Below are 22,717 nucleotides of genomic sequence, written 5' to 3'. Positions count from 1 at the left end.
TTATGACATTCGAGTATAGTCCTTGCACCATTGGTGCAACATGCAAAGTTGAAGAGGTATCATATGAAAAGAGCAAAGGGGATTGCGTCTGATGCTGCAATCATTAGGCCTAACACTTCCATGCACATAGCCACTGAAGGGTATGATAGAGACTAGAGGTTCAGAAAGGTTGAAACTAACTTTATTCGCCTCTTTTCTGTCAGAGAAAAAGTCATGGACACCGAGTCTATTTGGAATGCCAAATAAGTGACTTTTGTCTGAGGAATCAAAAAACTCTTTTGAAAATTGATCCTCCAACCATGATTTTGAAGAAACAACAATAGTTGAGTTGTGTGAGATTCTGCTAAATGAAATAATTGAGCAAATACCAAGATATCGTCAAAATAAGGGAACACCGCAATACCATGCTCTCTGATTACAGATAGAAGGGCACCTAGAAGCTTTGAAATATTATTGGTGCTGTTGCTAGGCCAGACGGAAGAGCAAACAACTGAAACTGGTTTTCTAGAAAAGCGAATCTTAGAAATTGAAAATGATCTGAGTGACTAGGGATGTGAAGATAAGCATCCTGTTAGTGTATTGTGGACATATAATGACCTTGCTGAACAAAAGGCAGAATAGTCCTCAGTTTCCATTTTGAAAGTTGGTATTCTCACAAATCTGTTCAGAGTTTTCAGATCCAATATTGATCTGAATGAATTCTCCTTCTTTGGTACAATGAATAGATTTGAGTAGAAACCCTTTCCCTGTTCCTAAAGAGGGACTGGAACAATTACTCCCATAAGTTCTAGATGTGAAACACATGTTAGGATAGCTTGAGCTTTTAACGGATGTTTTAGAACATGAGTTAGATAAAACCGTCCCCTTGGGGGTCTGACTTTGAAACCAATTCGATATCCCTGAGAGATAATACTCTGAATCCAGGGATTTTGGACAGATTCTGACCAAATTGTTTGAAAAAGTTTTAATCTGCCCCCTACCAAAAGAACTGGTCTGGGGGCTGGACCTTCATGCTGTTTTCTGGACAGGATTAGATTTCTTGAATTGCTTAGATTTGTTCCAATTGAAAGAAGGTCTCAAAGTAGAGCCAGGGGCTTTTGGAGAGGGGAAAGGCTTTTGATGTTTGTTTCGAAAAGTACGAAAATGATTAGCAGCCTTGAATTTCCCTTTAGATCTATAATCTTGAGGCAGAAAAACTGACTTACCTCAAGTAATAGAAGAAATAATAGAATCCAATTGTGAACCAAAAAGATTATTACCATGAAAAGAAAGAGATAATAATCTAATTTTAGAAACCATGTCAGCATTTTAAGATTTATGTTATAAAGCTCTTCTTGAAAGAACAGCTAAAGACATAGTCTTAGTATTAATTTAATAATATAATACTGCTTTACAAATAAAAAAAGTAGAGGCAGCAGCTACGTCAGCAATAGATATAGCTAGCCTAAGGACATAACCAGTATGTACATAAGTCCTTCTCAAAAAGATTCAAGTTTCCTATTTAAAGGATCTTTGAAAAAGGGTACAATGTTTTAAATCTAGAAGTAGGGTTAAAAGAAGTACCAGGTTTAGACCATTCTTTAGAAATAATATTGAAAACTGCATTAAGCACAGGAAATATTTCTGGAAGATGAATAGTAGATTTGAAAAAAGAATTGAACCTGTTACAAGGAATATCCTCAGGTGTAGCTTCTTCAATTCATAAGGTGACTAAAACTTCCTTTAAAAGAGAGAGAATATGCTCAATCTTAAATAAAAAGAAGATTTATCTGGTTCTGTATCAGATGGGGGAGCCTCAGAATCAGAGGAACCATCATGAGAAGATACATCAGTATAAGTCTGATCATTACATACTTTACTAGAAGATGGTAAAACATGGACTGATCTCTTACGCTTATTTAAAGGCGGAATTTCAGTCAGATCCTTCTGAATTGAAGCAGCGATAAAAGTCTTCATTGCTGGTGGTACGCCATCTGTATCCATCTGTGAAATTGAAACAGAAGGAGCATTTGAAGCCATAGATACATCATTAGGATGTGATAAAAATACTATACACGAGTCACAGAAATTTGCTGAAGATGGCACATCAGAAGTTTTAAAAAATATATATAATAATAAATCCTAGATTGATAAAAAAAATTGAGATTTGGAAAAGTTTGAGCTAAAGTAAAAATGCTAAATAAAGAAATGCTGATAAAAACATTAAATATAGAGCGCTTCTTGATGACAGTTTGAAGCCCCTATATGAAAAATGAGGGCGAGAAAGATACTGGAGGGAGTCTATTTAAATTTCAAAACATAAATTATGCTTACCTGATAATTTTATTTCCATTGTGGGGAGGAGAGTCCACGGCTTCATTCATTACTTTTGGGAAATAAGAACTTGGCCACCAGGAGGAGGCAAAGACACCCCAGCCAAATGCTTAAATACCTCCACCACTCCCCTCATCCCCCAGTCATTCTGTCGAGGAAACAAGGAATAACAGGAGATATATCAGGGTATAAATGGTGCCAGAAGATGAATTAAATTTAGGTCTGCCCACCGGAGTTACGGGCGGGAGCCGATGACTCTCCTCCCCATGATGGAAATAAAATTATCAGGTAAGCATAATTTATGTTTTCCATCTAAAGGGGAGGAGAGTCCACGGTTTCATTCATTACTTTTGGGAAACATATACCCAAGCTTTAGAGGATACTGAATGAAACCGGGAGGGTAGAAAGGCGAACCCTAATCTGAGGGCACCACAGCCTGTAAAAGCTTTCTCCCAAAAACAGCTTCCGCAGAAGCAAAAACGTCAAATTTGTAAAACTTTGTAAAAGTGTGTAAGGAGGACCAGATAGCCGCCTTACAAATCTGCTCCATAGAGGCCTCATTCTTGAAGGCCCAAGACGAAGCCACAGCTCTAGTTGAATGAGCCGTGATCCTCTGAGGAAGCTTATGTCCCGCTGTCTCATAGGCCAAGCGAATCAAGTTCCTCAACCAAAAGGACAAAGAAGTAGAAGAGGCCCTCTGCCCCTTGCGCTTCGCTGAATATACCACGAAAAGAGATGTAGACTGTCTGAAATCCTTTGCAGCCTGTAGATAGAATTTTAAGGCCCGAACCACATCCAGATTATGAAGTAACCTCTCCATAGAAGAAGAAGGGTTAGGACACAGAGAAGGAACAATTATTTCCTGATTGATGTTATGGTTAGACACCACCTTGGGAAGAAACCCCAAACTGGTGCGAAGAACAGCCTTATCGGCATGAAAGACCAGATAAGGAGGCTCAAATTGCAAGGCAGCCAGCTCAGATACTCTGCGTGCCGATGCAATGGCCCAAAGAAAGAGAACCTTCCAGGACAGAATCTTAATGTCAATAGAATGCATAGGCTCAAACGGAACAATATGCAATACCTTAAGGACCAAGTTTAAGCTCCATGGGCAGCAGACTGCCTAAAGACAGGTCTGATTCTAGACAGAGCCTGAACAAAAGATTAAATGTCAGGAAGCTCAGCGGGTCTCCTATGTAACAAGACTAATAAAGCCGAAATCTGTCCCCGTAAGGAACTGGCGGCAAGACCCTTCTCCAAACCTTCTTGGAGAAAAGACAGAATCCTGGATACCTTCACCTTGTGCCAAGGATATCCGTGTCTCTCACACCAGGACAAGTAAGGCCTCCACACCTTATGGTAGATGCGACGAGTGACTGGCTTTCTTGCCTGAACTAGAGTGTCAATCACACTTTTAGAAAAACCTCTCTTGGCTAAGACTAAGCGTTCAATCGTCACGCAGTCAGCCTCAGAGAAACAAGATTTTGATGTTGAAAGGGACCTTGTTCCAGCAGATCTCTGCAACAGGGTAAACTCCATGGTGGAGAGGATAACATCCCCACCAGATCCGCAAACCACGTCCACATAAGAGCAATCAGAATGGCCGAAGCTCACTACTGCTTGATGCGTGCCACTACACAAGGTAGAAGTGGTAATGGTGGAAAAATGTAAGCTAGGCTGAATCCTCAAGGCACCACTAGGGCATCTATCAGCTCTGCCTGGGGATTCCTCGACCTGTATCGGGGTAGCTTGCAATTGAGTCTGGAAGCCATGAGATCTATCTCCAGCGTTTCCCATCTGACAAATCTCTGCAAACACTTTGGGGTGAAGAGACCATTCCCACGGATGGAAGGATTGCCTGCTGAGAAAGTCCGCTTCCCAGTTGTCCACAAATGGAATGTGGATTACTGAGAGTGAGCAGCTGTGGGACTCCGCCAACTCCAAAATCCGAGACACCTCCCTCATTGCTAGGGAGCTCCTTGTTCCCCCCTGGTGGTTGATGTAAGCCACCAAGATAATGTTGTCGGTCTGGAATCTGATGAAGCTGAACGACCCCAGAGGAGGCAACGCCCTCAGAGCATTGTAGATTGCTCGAAATTCCAGAATATTGATTGGAAGGAGAGACTCCTCCCGGGTCCACTTTCCTTGTGCCAATCTGGCACCCCAAACAGCTCCACATCCTGCCAGACTCGTGTCCATGGTCAAAATCTCCCAGGACGGTCTCAGGAAGGATGTTCCCAGGGACAGATGCTCCGGACGAATCCACCAAGATAGGGAGTCCCTGGTCCGAGCATCCATGGATATCCGCTGTGATAGATCTGAATGATCGCCTTTCCACTGTCTCAACATGCACAATTGAAGAGGTCTGAGATGGAACCTGACGAAAGGGGTGATGTCTATGCTGGAAACCATGAGCCCGATCATCTCCATACACTAAGCCACCGAAGGGCTTAAGTAAGACTGAAGGGCCAGACAGGTGGATGCAATCTTCCATCATCGATCTGTGAGAAATATTTTCATGGACATAGAAAGCTCCCTTGCCTCCCGTAACCGTGGATATAATCGAATCCAAACCTGGACCGAACAGAATCTTTCCTTGAAAAGGCAGGGACAACACCCTCGACTTAGAGGTCATGTCCGCAGACCAAGACTTTAGCCACAGAGCCCTGCAAGCTAAAACGGAGAATGCTGAAACCTTTGCGTTCAGGCAAATAATTTGCATATTGGCATCACAAACGAAAGAATTGGCAACCTTCAGCGCCTTAATCTTATTCTGTATCTCTTCGATGGAAGTCTCCCTCTCGACCATATCACACAGGGATTCACACTAATATATTGCAGCTCCGGCAATCGCGGCTACAGTCGCTGCCATTTGAAAAACAAACCCTGTGTTTTGAAACATTTTCCTTAACATGGTTTCCAACTTTTTATCCATGGGCTCTTTAAATGACGAACTATCCTCGAGAGGAATAGTAGTCCGCTTCACGAGAGTAGAGATGGCAACATCCACCTTAGGAACAGTCCCCCACAGCTCGAGCTGAGAGTCTGGAACAGGGAACAGTTTCTTAAAAGAAGAATAAGGGGAAAAGGAAGAACCTAATCACTCCCATTCATTCTTAATAATATTAGTCATCTTAACGGGAACCGGGAAGGTCTGAGGCACCACCCTGTCTTCGTATACCTTATCAAGCTTCAGAATCTAAGGTTGCTCTGGAAGCTTTGGTTCCTTGACCTCCAGAGTAGCAAACACTTGCTTTAGCAAAACGCGCAAATTCTCCATCCTAAACCTAAAGTCAGGTTCCTCCGCAGCCAGAGGATAAGATGACACGGACTCCGCCCCAGAAGGAGCCTTCTCTGAAGAGTCGGAGTGGGCCTTGTCATTGTATAACGCCTCTGATATTTCCATAGGCGTAGACAACCCCTGGGTCGGGTCGCCATGATACGTCCTACGCTTAGCAGAACGTGGTAAGGCATGGATCACTTTCGATACCGCAGTTTGCAGTTGATCTGCAAAATCTGAAGGCCAACGAATCTCTCTCTAAGGAGTAATGGTTGGACCCTGGGGCGCTGCATGTGCACTCGGAGATGAAAGCAGGGAACGCACCTCACGGAACGGGGAGCCCTCAGAGGTGGACGGCTCAGTAGCACTAGACATCCCCTTAGTTTTAGATGTCACAACTTTATCAAGGCATGTGGAACATAGTTGAGCAGGCTGATCTACAAGAACCATCTCACAATAAACACAGGAATGAGACTTTGTTAAAGAGGGAGTACCCTCTAACGCGTCAGAGCCCTCCATAGCTTGCGCTTTTATTATGGACTAGACTAGCTTAAAAAACAGGCACCTTTATACCTCCAATGGCCAGAGCACTCACCACCTCCTATGACCCGGACTACAGAAACCGCTTCATCTCCTATGCCACTGATCAACAGAGGAAGTGAAAACTCACACCCGGTCACCTGGGATGCCTCGCAGGACCGCCCCTACACTAAGGAGAAAACGCACCAAAATTGTCCGCGCAAATACTCCCAGAAGTCATTCTGAAGTTCCACCATTGCCAGAGCCACATCTGGCACATAACGCAGCAATAACACAAACAATATTATGTATAAACCCCCCTGTTCAATAATCCCCTCACTAGGAATATTAACCCTTGATTCTTTAAGATAAAAGGCGCCACACTGTGACCCTGTCTTCTGTGTTATAATTATGTATAAAAAATGAAATAATCTTACCAGAACCAATGCGGTGGAACAGGAACATAGCCCTTCAAGTGTTATCATTATGTATAAAAAATGAAACGATCTTACCAGAATCAATGCGGTGGAACAGGAACATAGCCCTTCAAGTGTGACAGGTAGAACCATCGCTCCTGACATGGACTTGAGTGCAGAAAGCAGGCAGCGAAACTTGTCAACGCTGATTGCTTGTGGAGCTGTTAATATGAGTCGGGATGGTTTTGCAGAAAGACTCTCCCTGCATCTCCGGACTCTAACTTTCATCCAGGCTATCACTGAGAGGCTGACAGGACTACTTAAAACTCCAGTCCCATTGCGAAGAGTATTACCCTCCATAAGAGACTACTCCAAATCTTCTGCACTTCTCTGCCATCCTCCTGTGATGAAAGGCAAAGAATGACTGGGGGATGAGGGGAGTGGGGGAGGTATTTAAGCCTTTGGCTGGGGTGTCTTTGCCTCCTCCTGGTGGCCAGGTTCTTATTTCCCAAAAGTAATGAATGAAGCCGTGGACTCTCCTCCCCTTTAGATGGAAAAGTGTGCAAAATTTTTGCGGCAAAAAACCCCGCACCAGCGCACTATGACATTACCGGGGGTTTAAAAAAAAAAAAAAAAGGGCACGACACGGCAGCTGCTCTTGTGAATTTTCCAAAAAAATTTCCCCTGGAGAAACTGTAAGTACCCTCTGTTAAGCATAACGCTTAATATGTAAAAAATAAATTACTATTACGATCAGAGCCCTAACATTTCCCATAGCTCCATTTTCCAGATAAAAACATCCTTATGGTTGTCCCCGGGTTACCTATATAACAAATATAAAACTAAGCTTTTATCAAGTGCCCAAAAAAAGCCATGTCTAATAATAAATATATACTTACCTTGATATTTTTTAGACACATGTCCACTATAAGCAGACAGGCAGCCAGTACTGAAAAGCCTATCAGCAGAGGTAGAAGATAGAAGTATGTAGATCTGTAAAGGGAGGCAGAAAGAGACTTAATGCGATTGAATTTACAGAGGGCCTTAAAAAGACTACCAGAGGTTTTACAACACGGTGTCTAAAGGCAGAAACTCCCCAAACATCCCTCTGACAAGTATTGTAACTCTGAGGGGAAAACAGACTTCAATAAACACTGAAGCACATATCTTAAGCACATCATACTTTGAACCACCTCCAAAGGAGGTAAAGTTTAAAACTGAGATATGAGTAAGGTGGGTGGGGTATTTATAGGCTCTGAGGTTTGGGAAACTTTGCCTCCTCCTGGTAGGAATGTATATCCCATATGTAACAAATCGTGGACTCTCTCCACCTATATGAAAGAAAGTAATTTTGCCACAATAGTTCATTGTAGCAGAAGATGACCAATTAATGATAGATCTGTGATAAAGCACTGCAAAGAAGAAAAATATGGTCTTGTGCCAAACAGGGAAAACACTACTAAAAAACAGCCAAACTAAAAAAAAAATTTTAAAAAAAAAACAACACCGAAAACTGCTTCAGAGCTTCTATGGCCACCTGCTCAAACGTTAAATTCACTCAAGACTCTTTGAAGACTTGTCTAACCCATTCAGACTTCTAAAGCTCCTCTTTAACGTGAAACATTTTGTTTAGAGAACTAATGCATACATATGAATACAAAGTCCCAGTATAAATTAGTTCTCTAAACAAAATGTTCCAGAATGAAAAATAAATACATAGCAGTCTCAAACAGCAAAATAATTCTGGTAAAGATGATGTATAAGTTATTCAAATAGTTTACAACAGATTAGTAGGAAACAGTAGCACTATTTTCTGTATACAGTGATACATTAAGCATTATGTGTCTGTTTCTAATGAAAACTACTGGATGATTTTTAATGTTGTCTGTTTAGGAGCCATATAGGAAGACTGTGAATACAGATTAAAAGCGAGGAGATCTAAAAACAAAAGGATGCAGGTACCATTCATGGGCACAGAGATGATGGAGGCTAAGCGTATACAGAAACTGATGATCTGCTCCAGGGACATGCACTGTAGAGACTTAAAAAACCTACAGCTAAAAATGAAAGATGAATCACATTGTAAAATGTATCCTGTATACTTAAACCACTGAAAAAGGCAGTGAACAAGATGCTCTCTGTATAAAAGAAGTTCCAGAACTCAACATTTTCAGGAAGGGTTTGTAGGTCCAGCTTTGTGTCTGACATTATTGCTAAAAGATGAGGCTTACCAAACATTAATGTATCCTGAAAACTCGAGCAGTATAATAACGCATTTCTTGAAAAAGGCCCCCATCTAGGGCTGAAACACGTTGATATTATACTGCTAGAGTTTCTAGGATACACTAATGTTTGTTTGGTAAGCCTCATCTTTTAGTAGGGTTACTAGGAATCATTTACATTATTGCACTGTTAGTTTTTTTTATATATAGGTGTTTTATTCAGTACATACACAGAGACATTACTTTGGAGCTCACTTTGGAGATATCATTTTCCTTTAATATATTTTGGATATTTTTGCACAATTTTTGGGATCACCTCCTATCACCTAGGAAACATATTTTTTATATACATTAACGTCAACACCATATTCTTTTGGGATGGATATAGCCCCATAAGAGTTTTTTGGATTATCACTACTAATTGGATACAATCTTTTTTCCATTGGACACACTTTTTTGGGACTTTTTCATTTAATTATTCTTTTTTTTTCTCAACACATTAGGGTACCCTTTTGTTATATATGCACCTATTTCATATTTGTGTAATAAACCGTTTTAGATATTATTAGTTTATCTGTGTAATATCACTTAAGCATTTTTTAGGCACTCCCTATCTTTGCGTTAACTTCTTATTTTTAGGGTATTTAGGGGACCTTTTGGGGAGTATGTGATGGTTTATGTGTAGGCGCTGTAATATATTACTGTTTTAATAGCAAATTAGGAATCCTCCAGTAGGGAGAGTAATGTAAGGAGAGTAAAGATCCTAAGAAATTAAAACTGTCCAAGCTGCAACTTCAAACAACTGGAGGAAGAGAGAAGTGGGCGTGAACAGGACAGATTACAGTCCAGATGTTTGGTCCTATTTTCCGCCTTTTCCCTAGTGATGGGATGATACTAACCCATTGATCATTATATTTATTTATCTCTTGCTTCATGTGCATTTAGATTGTGCTATCATTACTAAAGCCTGTCTGAAGCACATGTTAACGGCCTTTGGTTCAAGCATTCAGTATATGTAATTTATAAGATTACCAACACAAGAAAGGGTTAATGGTAAATTTTATGTATGCTCTGATATGTGCATCATATCATCTACCGTCTGGCAAACACTGAAGATGCCTGAGACTAGCACAATACACTAATGTATGGATGACCTAGAGGTGCTTTTAAGTCAGTAGCCTAGAGCTCAGAGATACATTACTTTTTCCTGGTCCTCTTCAGTGAACTCCTTGTCCTTTTGCATGATTTCATGGAGCCGAGCTTTCACTCTTTGCTGGCAACTGCTGAGAGAGTCACTGTCACTATCCAACAAACCATTCATGTTTGCACTTTTTACCATCTGAACCAGGATAGGTGTCAGTTCCCCTTCCAAGGCTAGGAGTCCCTGTAGAAACACCAAAGTATTAGTTTGTCCATTTAGAATGAGTTGCATGTAAATATGGAAGCAATCATAAGCAGGAAAGGCAAAAAATAATGTTTATTTACATGTGTATTAGTACCTGTGTTTTGCATTAAAGGGACACTGTATATATTTTAGTGCACTGCTCAGTGTGAGCTAGGGCTAATGCCATTGTGCCAATCAACAGGTAAATGGGCTTTTAGCACCCTTGTGGATGCTTATAAATTTAGCCTATCCAGTTGTCCATAGCCGTAGTTCCTTTTTCCCTCATTTGCTTGTTATCAGGTTGTTGTACAGCCAATCACAAGCCATACCACCTGCTTCACATAGCGAGCAGAACATGACACTCTACTGTAGCACAGCTAGATTCCATTATCGAAAAGCATAAATCATATGTAGCAGAAGCACAGCTGCATGCTCTCCGTCTAAGGAGCAAGCGGTTCAGCTGGTAACAATATAATAAAAGTAAAAAATTACTGTTGGCTATGGATGGCCAGAATGGCTAGAGGGACATGAATTTTTTTTTTATGATTCAGATGGCGCATACAATTTTAAACAATTAAGCAGTTTACTTAATAATGTTGGTATCCTTTGTTGAAGGAGCAAAAATGCACTACTAGAGGCTAGCTGAACACATAAGGGGAGTTGATTATATATATATATATATATATATATATATATATATATATATATATATATATATATATATATATATATATATATATATATACACTCACACACAACCACCAATCAGCAGCTAGTTCACAGTAGTGCATTGTAGATCCTGAGCCTACCTAGGTCAACTTTTCAACAAAGGATAACAAGAGTGCAAGGTGAATAAGAAAAAAGAAATGTTGTTTGAGATGACATGCTGTATCTGAATCATGAAGGTTCAGTTTGACTTTACTGTCCCTTTAAGTAAAGAAGCACTCAAGGAGATGCTAAAACCTCATTTGAATATTGATTGGGGCAGTAGCATCGCCTGAGAACAGTTTGTGCAATAAAATATATTCTCAGGAAAACAACTGGTTTACAGTCACTTTAAAGGAATATTCCAGCGAAAATTAGAATCCACAAGGATGCATTTCGGTTTTGAATAGAAGCATTTTTGTAATATAAATGTATTAACAAAAATGCTTCTAATAAAAGCTATAGCTGTTTCAAAAGTGTATTTAGGTATGCACCGTGCACCAGCATTTTAAACACAACACTTGCTCAGAGAGCCTAAGGTGCTTGTACCATCTGGTTATGATTCAATTTGTTAATTGCTGACATGATTCAAGCACTGAGCAGCTGGAGTATTTAAAATGCTGGTGTCCTGAGAGTATCTAGCTATGCTTCACATGCACGTGCAGAGAAAAATGCTAACCATAAACAGTGATACATTTTACTAGAAGCATTTTTGACAATACATGTAAATTTCAAATATCCCTTTAAGCATGCATGTTTACATTTTAATGCTAAAGCACAAATGGTTATCCAGGTGAGGAATAAAATATATAATTGGTTAGTAGAGCTAACTATTGAGAATATTTTCATTACATACATTAAATAATTGGTTCTCGTTTCTTCTGAAAAGAACATAAAACAAATATATTTACAGAATTATCTGGTACATAAGAGTGACCCATTTATTTAATGGCCCATTATGGACATCTATGGTTGTTATGTAAATGTCTAAGTCTTATACAATTAAGTTAACATCAACTTAAAGAATTATATAAATAAACCATATAAAAATCTATGTTCAAGGGACATTGTACTTTTTCTTTGTATAAATGTTTTCTAGATGATCCATTAATATAGCCCATCTATAACAATGTATAGATTTGCTTACTTTTTCTAATAACCTTGTGCCGATTGTCAGACTCCTAAACAAGCCCAAAGTATCAGATGTAGACTGAAGTCTACATATTCCTGCTTGCTACTGTAATGCCATTTCATATGCAGGGAAGGGTCTGCCCTTCCTGCTTTCTTAGCCCCTTTCAGTGGGTGTCCCAGCCTAACCTCATCAACAGTGCTAAACTAGGAGCTTTTAAGCTAAGTAAGTTTTTAAAAGGTTTTATATTGTTTTTAGATTCTTCTTTATAGTAGTGTCTATTACATGCAGTTATATGACAATTGGCGCATACTGTTCCTTTAACCCCTTAATGACCGAGGACGTGCAGAAAAAAGGCAGTTAACGCCTGAGGACGTACCCTGCTCGCTTCCAGCTGCTTTCCGGTTATTGCAGTGATGCCTCGATATAAAGGCATCCTGCAATAACCTTAAATGGCCATCCGATGCAGAGTGAGCCACTCTGTGGCCCTCTCTGCACCGGACATCGATGGCCGGTATCGTTGGTGGGTGGGAGCGGACTTGGGAGGCAGGTGGGCGGCCATCGATGCGCCGTGTAATGTGCAGGGGGCGGGACCGACGGGGGCGCGCATGGGAGCGTGCGCGTGCACGGGGGGCGGGCGCGTGCACAGGGCGGGAGCGGGAGGGAACCGCTACACTACAGAAAAAAAATCTGAAAATAGCTATAATAAATAAGAGAAAAAAAAATATTATGTACAGTATCTAAGTGATCTGCAAGTGGTGGGAGGTTGGTCGGGGGGGAAGCTACACTACAGAAAAGGGCATTTAAAAAAAAAAATATTCCTTTTTTTTTTACAAAACTGGGTACTGGCAGACAGCTGCCAGTACCCAAGATGGCGCCCGCTAAGGCAGAGGGGGAGGGTTAGAGAGCTGTTTGGTGGGGGATCAGTAAGGTTGGGGGCTAAGGGGGATCCTACAAAGCAGCATATGTAAATATGCTATAAAAAAACAACAACAAATATACCTTTTATTTTAGTACTGGCAGAGTTTAAGATGGCGGGGACAATTGTGGGGTGGGGGAGGGAAGAGAGCTGTTTGGGAGGGATCAGGGGGTCTGATGTTTCAGGTGGGAGGCTGAGCTCTACACTAAAGCTAAAATTAACCCTGCAAGCTCCCTACAAGCTACATAATTAACCCCTTCACTGCTAGCTATAATACATGTGTGATGTGCAGCGGCATTTAGTGGCCTTCTAATTACCAAAAAGCAACGCCAAAGCCATATTTGTCTGCTATTTCTGAACAAAGGGGATCCCAGAGAAGCATTTACAACCATTTGTGCCATAATTGCACAAGCTGTTTGTAAATGATTTCAGTGAGAAACCTAAAATTGTGAAAAATTTTACGTTTTTTTTTATTTGATCGCATTTACGGTGAAATGGTGGCATGAAATATACCAAAATGGGCCTATATCAATACTTGGAGTTGTCTACTACACTACAGCTAAAATTACCCCAAAAAGCTCCCTACATGCTCCCTAATTAACCCCTTCAATGCTGGGCATAATACACGTGTGGTGCGCAGTGGCATTTAGTGGCCTTCTAATTACCAAAAAGCAACGCCAAAGCCATATATGGCTGCTATTTCTGAACAAAGGGGATCCCAGAGAAGAATTTACAACCATTTATGCCATAATTGCACAAGCTGTTTGTAAATAATTTCAGTGAGAAACCAAAAGTTTGTGAAAAAATTTGTGAAAAAGTGAACGATTTTTTGTATTTGATCGCATTTGGCGGTGAAATGGTGGCATGAAATATACCAAAATGGGCCTAGATGAATACTTTGGGATGTCTTCTAAAAAAAATATATACATGTCAATGGATATTCAGAGATTCCTGAAAGATATTAGTGTTCTAATGTAACTAGCGCTAGTTTTGAAAAAAAATGGTTTGGAAATAGCAAAGTGCTACTTGTATTTATGGCCCTATAGTTTACAAAAAAAAGCAAAGAAGATGTAAACATTGGGTATTTCTAAACTCAGGACAAAATTTAGAAACTTTTCAGCATGGTTGTTTTTTGGTGGTTGTAGATGTGTAACAGATTTTGGGGGTCAAAGTTAGAAAAAGTGTGTTTTTTTCCATTTTTTCCTCATATTTTATAAAAAAAATTATAGTAAATTATAAGATATGATGAAAATAATGGTATCTTTAGAAAGTCCATTTAATGGCGAGAAAAACGGTATATAATATGTGTGGGTACTGTAAATGAGTAAGAGGAAAATTACAGCTAAACACAAACACAGAAGAAATGTAAAAATAGCCTTGGTCCCAAATGGTCAGAAAATGGAAAAGTGCTGTGGTCATTAAAGGGTTAAATAAAAAACAAGCTTACCTGATGAATTAATTTACTTCAGGAAGTGAGAACCCATGACATCACATGTAGGCTATTCACTCCCTGGCCACCAGGAGGAAGCAAATCAACCCCACGCTGTAAAGCTTTTAACTTTCCCTCTATCTCCTCTCATACTCTGTTTCTCCATATGGCACCGTAAAATGAAACAAACCGTACAGGAAAAAAAAACACGAAGCAGGGCAAAGAAGTGCAAGTAAAGACCAGCAGCCAGCTGTATTAAAGAAAATGGGAAGTGCTCTTGGACTCTCAACACCCTAAAGGAAAATCATTTATCAGGTAAGCATACATTTTATTTTACTAATTTTTGCTCTGTAGATTGCCTATAACTATGTGTTTAACCCTTGCAAATGGATTAAACACATAAAGTCATCTCCTTAGCAGCAATGCACTTTTCGAAGCTAACTAAAAACATTGGGCAAGTCCATGACCAGAAACAAGTGTCTAGCCACCAATCACAAGTGAACTTACATAAGTGGATATGTACATATTCTTTTACAACAAATGATATCAAGAGAACAAAGTAAATTTGAAGATAGTGATTTTAAAAGTATCTTAAAATGGCACCCTCTATCTGAATCATGCAAGTTTAATTTTGACTTTCCTATCCCTTTAAGCAAAGCTCCAAGAGTAGTGGCAGTGCCCTACAGCACTTCATAAGTTCAGCCTTCTCAGACGAGGCAAAAAGGAAACTGAGTATCTGTGGTAAGAGATAGAGGGTAAGTTCAAAGTGTTGGATTGGTTTGCCTCCTCTTGGTGACCAGGGAATGACTGGCCCACATGTGATGATCTAGTGGACTCACCATCCTTTTAAGAAAAAAACTGCTTTACATAAATTTGTACATGTATCAGCAAAAAGAACAATGCTTTGTTTATTAGCAAATATATAGTATTCTAAAGGCACCTTTGCAAAAGCAGCTGCCGTCATCTGAACCCGCCCCTCATCTGATGCATATATCTTAAGATCATGTCGGTAGGTGCTGTGTAAACGAAGGAGTCCACAGCCTGGAAAGCCAGCATAGTCTCCTGCAATATGTGACAGAGTTTTTTTTAGAAAACATTGTAGTAGTCAATTATAGTTTTTAGAATAATCCCGTTGTGTTAAAGCACAGTAGCAGAATTCCGCGGTGTATTGGTGAGAATCTGAAAGTTGAACCCTGGAAACAAAGTCATCCAACAAAACTTTATAAGGAACACAAATACAATAAAGACAGATGTGTCTTGTACATGATTACGGTGTGTATTACATTTGAAAAGAAAGCTACAACAGTTATCATTAATCAGCATACAATATTAATATATGGGATTGTAGGAGGAAACAATGACACACAAGCTGGTCCAATCTCATTATGACTATAGGGTAGGTAGTTAAGGGATTCTTCAATTTCATTTTTATCAGCTCTAAAGTGCATCAACATGAGTATGATGTATATGTCATTCGGCATGCTTGACAAGGCCTCTAATGCTTTCTACAATACAAACTGAATATGCAGGATGTCATACCGTTAGAAGAAAGGATAAGTACAGGTGGCCCTCGGTTTACAACGGTTCAATTTGCACCGTTTAAGAATAACAACCTTTTTTTCCAGTTATGTGACTGCTATTGAAAAGCATTGAGAAGCAGTGCATTGATTAAAATAGCCAGTAGGTGGAGCTGTCCGCTTGTGTTGCAGCAAAGCCAAGCAAGCTGAAATTAATCAGTTCAACCAGACCTGAGCTATCGAGCAGATTTCAAAGGAACAAGATCTTCCTGTCTATAAATCAGTCCAGATTTGAATGCATAGAAAGAACTGTTTGCAGAAAAATGCAAGTGAAGTCTGTGTTTTGTGATTATTTTATTAGGTTTATAATGCTGTTTAGCAAATGGTTTTGTTCATTTAACTTAGTTTAATTATATATTCTATGTTGTGTGATTATTTTATTAGGTTTATAATGCTGTTTAGCATTTAAAGTATTTATTTCAAAGCTTTAAAAATAATGTATTAGGTGTTACTTATGACAATTTTGAGAGGGACCTGGAACCTAACTCCCTCACTTCCCATTGACTTACATTATAAACTGGGTTTCAATTTACAACGGTTTCGATTTACAACCATTCCTTTTGGAACCTAACTCCGGCGTAAACTGAGGGCTACCTGTATATAAAATCAAAAACTTATGGAGACATTAGTTATCTGTAAGGTTAAAGTATCTAGTTAAACGATAAAGGCAAAAATATTTCCTTTGGTGCAGTTATGGTACTTTGCAGATCACTCTAGCATACATGGCTCTTACCGGAATCAATAGGAGAGCTACAGCCCAATGCCGGGATGTTACCATCCACTATAATAGGGCAATATAATAAAAAAGGACAGTGTTACACTCTTCATTCTTTCCCCTGCCCCCTCCCCCATCAAGGACAATGAAACCTCAGCCACTAATCACCAGAGGATATCACTATTTCCTCCAAAATATGGAGATGAAGAAACATCAAAAAGGTATGTACAAAAAGAAAGAAATGGGTCCTAAAGCAAGAGGCACAAAGACAATGAAAAGAAGAAAAACATAAACATTAGTACAACATGTAGAAGAAATTTAATTACAAAAAGGTAAAGGACACGAAAACTGCAACAATGGAAAAAAAAGGAGGTATAATGATTATCTACCTTGCCCTCCTGGGTACATACAACGAAATGCTCGTCCCAGCTCTTCTGCTTGGACACGTCCTGCTGGTGTTAATTCACCACCCCATTTTAGGACAAGTAGTAATGAGGGGACATCTTTCCTACCATCTGTTAAGAAACTCTTGTTAAATGTATTCACTCTCATAAAGACATTCAAGACATTAGCATCCAGATAGACCACAAATCCAGATTAACAGGACATTGTGCCCAAAATACATCATGTTTAAGAAAAAGCATCACTCAAACAGGTAAAAATGAAAAACATAAATTATGCTTACCAGATAATTTAATTTCCTTCTGTACAAGGAGAGTCCACGGCTTCATTCCTTACTGTTGGGAAATACTGAACCTGGCCACCAGGTGGAGGCAAAGACACCCCAGCCAAAGGCTTTATTACCTCTCCCACTTTCCCTATCCCCCAGTCATCCTGCCAAGGGAACAAGGAACAGTAGGAGAAATATCAGGGTATAAAAGGTGCCAGAAGAAAATTATAGATTTAGGGGGCCGCCCATCGGAGAACGCGGGCGTGGGCCGTGGACTCTCCTTGTACAGAAGGAAATTAAATTATCAGGTAAGCATAATTTATGTTTTCCTTCTTAATACAAGAAGAGTCCACGGTTTCATTCCTTACTTTTTGGAAACTTATACCCAAGCTCTAGAGAACACTGAATGAAAACGGGAGGGACAAAAAGAGAGGCGGACCCTAATCTGAGGGCACCACAGCCTGCAAAGGCCTCGTTCTTAAAGGCCCAAGAAGAAGCCACTTCTCTAGTAGAATGAGCCGTAATTCTCTGAGAGGGCCTATGTCCCACTGTCTCATAGGCTAAGCGGATAAGAATCCTCAACCGAAAAGATAAGGAAGTCAAAGAGACCTTCTGGCCTTTACGCTTCCCAGAGTATGCCACAAATAACGAAAAAGCTTGTCAAAAATCCTTAGTAGCTTGAAGATAAAACTTCAAGGCACGAACCACGTCCAAATTATGAAGTAAACGTTCCTTCGAAGAGGAAGGATTAGGGCACAAGGAAGGGACCACAATCTCTTGATTGATGTTGCTGCCTGACACGACTTTAGGTAGAAACCCTAACTTAGTACGTGGGACAGCCTTATCCAAATGGACCACCAGATAAGGAAGCTCACATTGCAAGGTGGCAATCTCAGATACTCTGTGCGCCGAAGCAATAGCCAGTAAAAAGAGAACTTTCAAGGACAACAACTTAATATCGATTTCATGCATAGGCTCAAAAGGAGCCCGTTGCAAAACCTTAAGAACCAGATTTAGACTCCAAGGGGGAGCTGAAGATCTGAACACAGGTCTGATCCTAATCAGAGCCTTAACAAAGGACTGATCATCTGGAAGCTTGGAGAGCCTCTTGTGCAGTAAAACAGACAAGGCCGAAATCTGTCCCCTCAGGGAACTGGCCGAAAGACCCTTCTCCAGACCATCCTGGAGAAACATCAGAATCCTGGCAACCTTAACTTTATGCCAAGGAAATCCACGCTCTTCCCACCAGAATAAGTAGGTTCTCCACACCTTATGATAGATGCGACGAGTAACGGGCTTACAAGCTTGAATGAGAGTATCAATAACTCTCTCAGAAAACCCTCTCTTGGCTAGGACTAAGCGTTCAATCTCCACGCAGTCAGCCTCAGAGAATCTACATTTTGATGAACAAAAGGACCTTGTTCCAGCAGATCCCTGCGACAAGGTAACCTCCATGGAGAAGATGACATCCTCACTAGATCTGCGAACCACGTCCTTCGCAGCCACGATGGAGCAATCAGTATTACTGATGCCTGCTCCTGCTTGATGTGGGCCACTACTCTAGGAAGGAGTGGTAAAGGCAGAAAAAGGTAGATTAGACTGAACCTCCAAGGCACCGCTAATGCATCTATTAGCTCCGCCTGAGGATCCCTGGACCTCGACCCATATCTGGGTAGTTTGGAATTAAGACGAGACGCCATGAGATCTATCTCCAGCATCCCCAACCTGAAGCATATCTCCAGAGACCATTCCCCCGGATGAAAGGATTGTCTGCTGAGAAAGTCAGTTTCCCAGTTGTCCACACCCAGAATGTGGATCGCTGCAGCAAACAGCCGTGGCCCTCCGTCCACTCCAGAATCCGAGATACTTCCCTCATCGCTAGGGAGCTTCCTTGATAGTTGATGTAAGCCACCAAGGTTATATTGTCCGATTGGAATCTGATAAACTGGGTCGAACCCAGAAGAGGCCAAGCCTTCAGAGCATTGTAGATTGATCAAAGTTTCAAAATGTTGATCGGGAGATCCGGAGGGCAAGACATGCCGAAGCTTGTTTGCAGCGTCTCTGGTTGGTTAGAAATATCCTCATTGATACTGAATCTATTATAGTGCCCAGGAATTCTACCCTGGTGCATGGGATGAGAGAACTGTTCTCTAAGATTATCTTCCATCCATGTGATCAAAGAAGAGAGAGGAGAAACCGAATGGTCTTCTGCTAGATGAAAGGATGGCGCATGAACCAGAATGTCGGGTCAAGTAGGGAGCTACTGCTATACCTTGGGCTCTGGCGACAGCCAGGAGAGCTCCCAGAACTTTTTTGAATATTCTTGGGGCAGTAGCTAGACCAAACGGAAGTGCAATGAACTGGAAGTGCTGATCCAGGAACAGAAACCTCAGGAACTGGAAGTGGTCCCTGTGGATTGGAAAGTGAAGGTAGGCATCCTTCAGATCTATAGTGGTCATGAACTGTCCTTCCTGAACTAAAGGAAGAATGGACCTTATTGTCTCCATCTTGAAAGAGGGGACATTTAGAAACTTGTTTAAGCACTTTAGGTCCAGAATTGGGCAGAAAGTTCCCTCCTTCTTCCGGACCACAAACAGGTATGAGTAGTATCCCAAACCTCTTTCTGCGATAGGAACCGGGACAATGGCCCCTAAGGAGGACAGATCCCGCACGCACCCCAGAAAGGCTTCACTCTTTTCTGGCTTTAAAGACAGGCTTGAGAGGAGAAATCTGCCCTTGGGTGGATGAGATTTGAAACCTATCTTGTATCCCTGAGCTATGACCTCCAGGACCCCCGGATCCTGCATGTCCCTGGACCAAGCGTCTGAAAACAGCAACAGTTTGCCCCCTACACGATCCAGCTTTGGATCGGGGGTCGCCCCCTCATGCAGACTTGTTCTCGGCGGGCTTCTTGTGTTTGCATCACATATAAAAGAATTGGCAATTCTCAAAGCCTTAATTCTTTCCTGAATAACTTCGAGGGGACCCTCCACTTCGATTAATTCCGCTAAGGAGGCGCACCAGTAGGCCGCCTCTCCAGCAACCGAGGCAACAGCAGCTGCCGGTTGAAATAAATATCCTGTATGCGTAAACATTTTCCTGAGAAAAGTTTCAATTTTCTTATCCATCGGCTCTCTGAAAGACGAGCTATCCTCAAGAGGGATAGAAGTACGCTTATTGAAGGTGGAGATAGCACCATCCAACTTAGGGATGGAACCCCACAACTCTAGCTGAGAGTCTGGGAACAATTTTTTAAAGGCAGACAAAGGAGAAAAGGAAGATACAATTCTATCCCATTCGTTCTTAATAATATTCGCCATTTTTACAGGTACAGGAAAAGTTAGCTGCGCTACCCTATCCTCATATACTCTGTCTAATTTAAGGATCAAAGGTTCATCAGGCAACTTGACCTCTGGAACCTCTAATGTAGACAGAACCTCCTTTAGAAGAAAACGTGTTTAATCTTAAATCTAAAGGCAGGTTCCTCCGCAGCCGGAGGCCTAGAGGTAGCAGACTCGGATCCAGAAATTTCACCCTCTGAAGACTCAGAGTGCGACCCATCCTGAGATACTTGAAAAGCAGACAAATCAAGCAAATCACTGGATGTCCCCTGGACTGGAGAGCTATGTTTAACCTTTCGCTTGTGCTTAGCAGGGCTAGGTAAAGCACTAAGGGCCTCAGACACCGCCATCTTTAACTGAGCGGTAAAGTCTGATGGTAAAAAGCTCCCTCAAGACGGAGGCTCAGACGTGCTACGGGAAGCTGCATGAGACAATGGAGATGATTGATGGGTACGCACCTCGCAAGACGGCAAGTCCTCAGAGGTGGCGGCTCAGTTGTACTAAAGGGGTTAACCTTCTTAGACAAAATAACCTTGTTGATGCATATTACTATTAGGAATAGAGAGAGTACCATCAAGCATATCAGGATCATCCACAGCTTGCGCTAACAACAGTAGGATACAAATAAATTAACTCTTTATTTTTCTAAAAAATGGCACCTATATACCCCCAATGACTGGGGCACTCACCACCTCCTAGACCCAGACACCCAGAGAAGAAGCGACCTCTTCGACAGCTAGCTCGGTCAGGAAAGAGAAAACGAAAGTGTGACCACATCCGGTCACATGCAGGACTGTGCCTGCCATGAGAAAAAGTGCGCCAATGCTATCAAGCTGCACAGCACTCAAAGTGAAAGTAAAATACCTGTATGCTCCGTTACAGCATAACAACAGTCTATGAGCCCAAAAATAAATCACACATAAAGCAGCATAAATTAAAGAACACATTTGATTAATCTGGCTGTTTAAAAATCTCCCTCAGGAGATATTAACCCATGATTCTATAAAGATAAAAGGAGTCACACTGTGACCCTGTCTTCAGCAATTTCAACATAAGTAGAAATTGAAACAATCTTAGCAGAATCCGTGCTGTGGAACAGAAACACAGCCTCTCAAGTGTGACAGTCTTGTAGCATTGCTACTGACATTGACTTGAGTGAAGAAGCAGACAGTGAAACTCGTCAACACTGGTTGCTTAAGGAGCTGTTAGCAGGCAGTCTGGATGGGTTCGCAGAAAGACTCTCCCTGCATTTCCAGACTCTAACTTTCGTCAATGCTCTCACTGAGACTACTTAAAACTCCAGTTGCATAACAAAAGGCATATATCCCTCCTGAGGAACAACTCCGAAATCTTCTGACACTTCTCTGCCATCCTCCTGTGAAGAAAGACAAAGAATGACTAGGGGATATGGGGAAGTGGGAGAGGTATTTAAGCCTTTGGCTGGAGTGTCTTTGCCTCCTCCTGGTGGCCAGGTTCTGTATTTCCCAACAGTAAGGAATGAAGCCATGGACTCTCCTTGTATTAAGAAGGAAAGCTGTTTAAACTATCAGTTATGCACTTCAAACTAATGCTTGCTGGCTCCCATAATATTAATTGAGACGGCATACCTCTGCCAGACAAGAAAATGTTAGCTTACTCAGGAAAGCAACAGGTTAAAAAAAAAATCTGTATAATATTTTCAATTAAGGATCTTTTAGATTAAACAAAGAAATAATAAAACTATGTCTCAATACACTAAAAAGTAAATGCCACGGTAAAAGAATGTATATAGTATGTATGCATCATTTATTTTGCTCGCTTCATGTAATTTACCTATAAATATTGTTCTGTTTACACTCCCCACTAAGGACCAGATTACGAGTGGAGTGGTATTTAAACGCTCCCGTTAGAGTGCTAATTCCGCTAGTAAACGTTTTTCGTTCGAGCACTTATTATACGCACGTACAAAGATGAGCTAAATGGAGCTGAAAAAAAAGTGGGGGAAAAAATATAACCCTATTCGCACACTAACCCGATCGCCTATTCTCAAGTGCTCTAACGCAACATTCCAATGTTCTTCCCCTCGCAGAATGTTACATTTCTTCACAAATATATATAT

At 41.0% G+C, this 22,717-nt stretch overlaps 1 protein-coding gene across 3 annotated transcripts in view; it reads right to left on the bottom strand.

Moving 5' to 3' along the window:
* PPIP5K1 (diphosphoinositol pentakisphosphate kinase 1) overlaps window positions 1-22,717 on the bottom strand; it is a 488,970-nt gene that overhangs the window by 284,262 nt on the left and 181,991 nt on the right. For all 3 annotated transcript variants that reach the window (XM_053717727.1, XM_053717728.1, XM_053717729.1), the window contains exons 15-18: window positions 16,998-17,123; window positions 16,627-16,674; window positions 15,257-15,378; window positions 9,952-10,134 (exon numbers count right to left, since the gene is read on the bottom strand). In XM_053717727.1, coding sequence (XP_053573702.1) covers window positions 9,952-10,134; window positions 15,257-15,378; window positions 16,627-16,674; window positions 16,998-17,123 — 479 coding nt within the window. The remainder of the gene's footprint in view (window positions 1-9,951; window positions 10,135-15,256; window positions 15,379-16,626; window positions 16,675-16,997; window positions 17,124-22,717) is intronic.

Source organism: Bombina bombina, chromosome 6 (assembly GCF_027579735.1).
Source record: "Bombina bombina isolate aBomBom1 chromosome 6, aBomBom1.pri, whole genome shotgun sequence".
Classification (NCBI taxonomy): domain Eukaryota; kingdom Metazoa; phylum Chordata; class Amphibia; order Anura; family Bombinatoridae; genus Bombina; species Bombina bombina.
The sequence above is the reverse complement of the archived record's forward strand: the minus strand, read 5'-3'. Positions and strand labels throughout refer to the sequence as shown.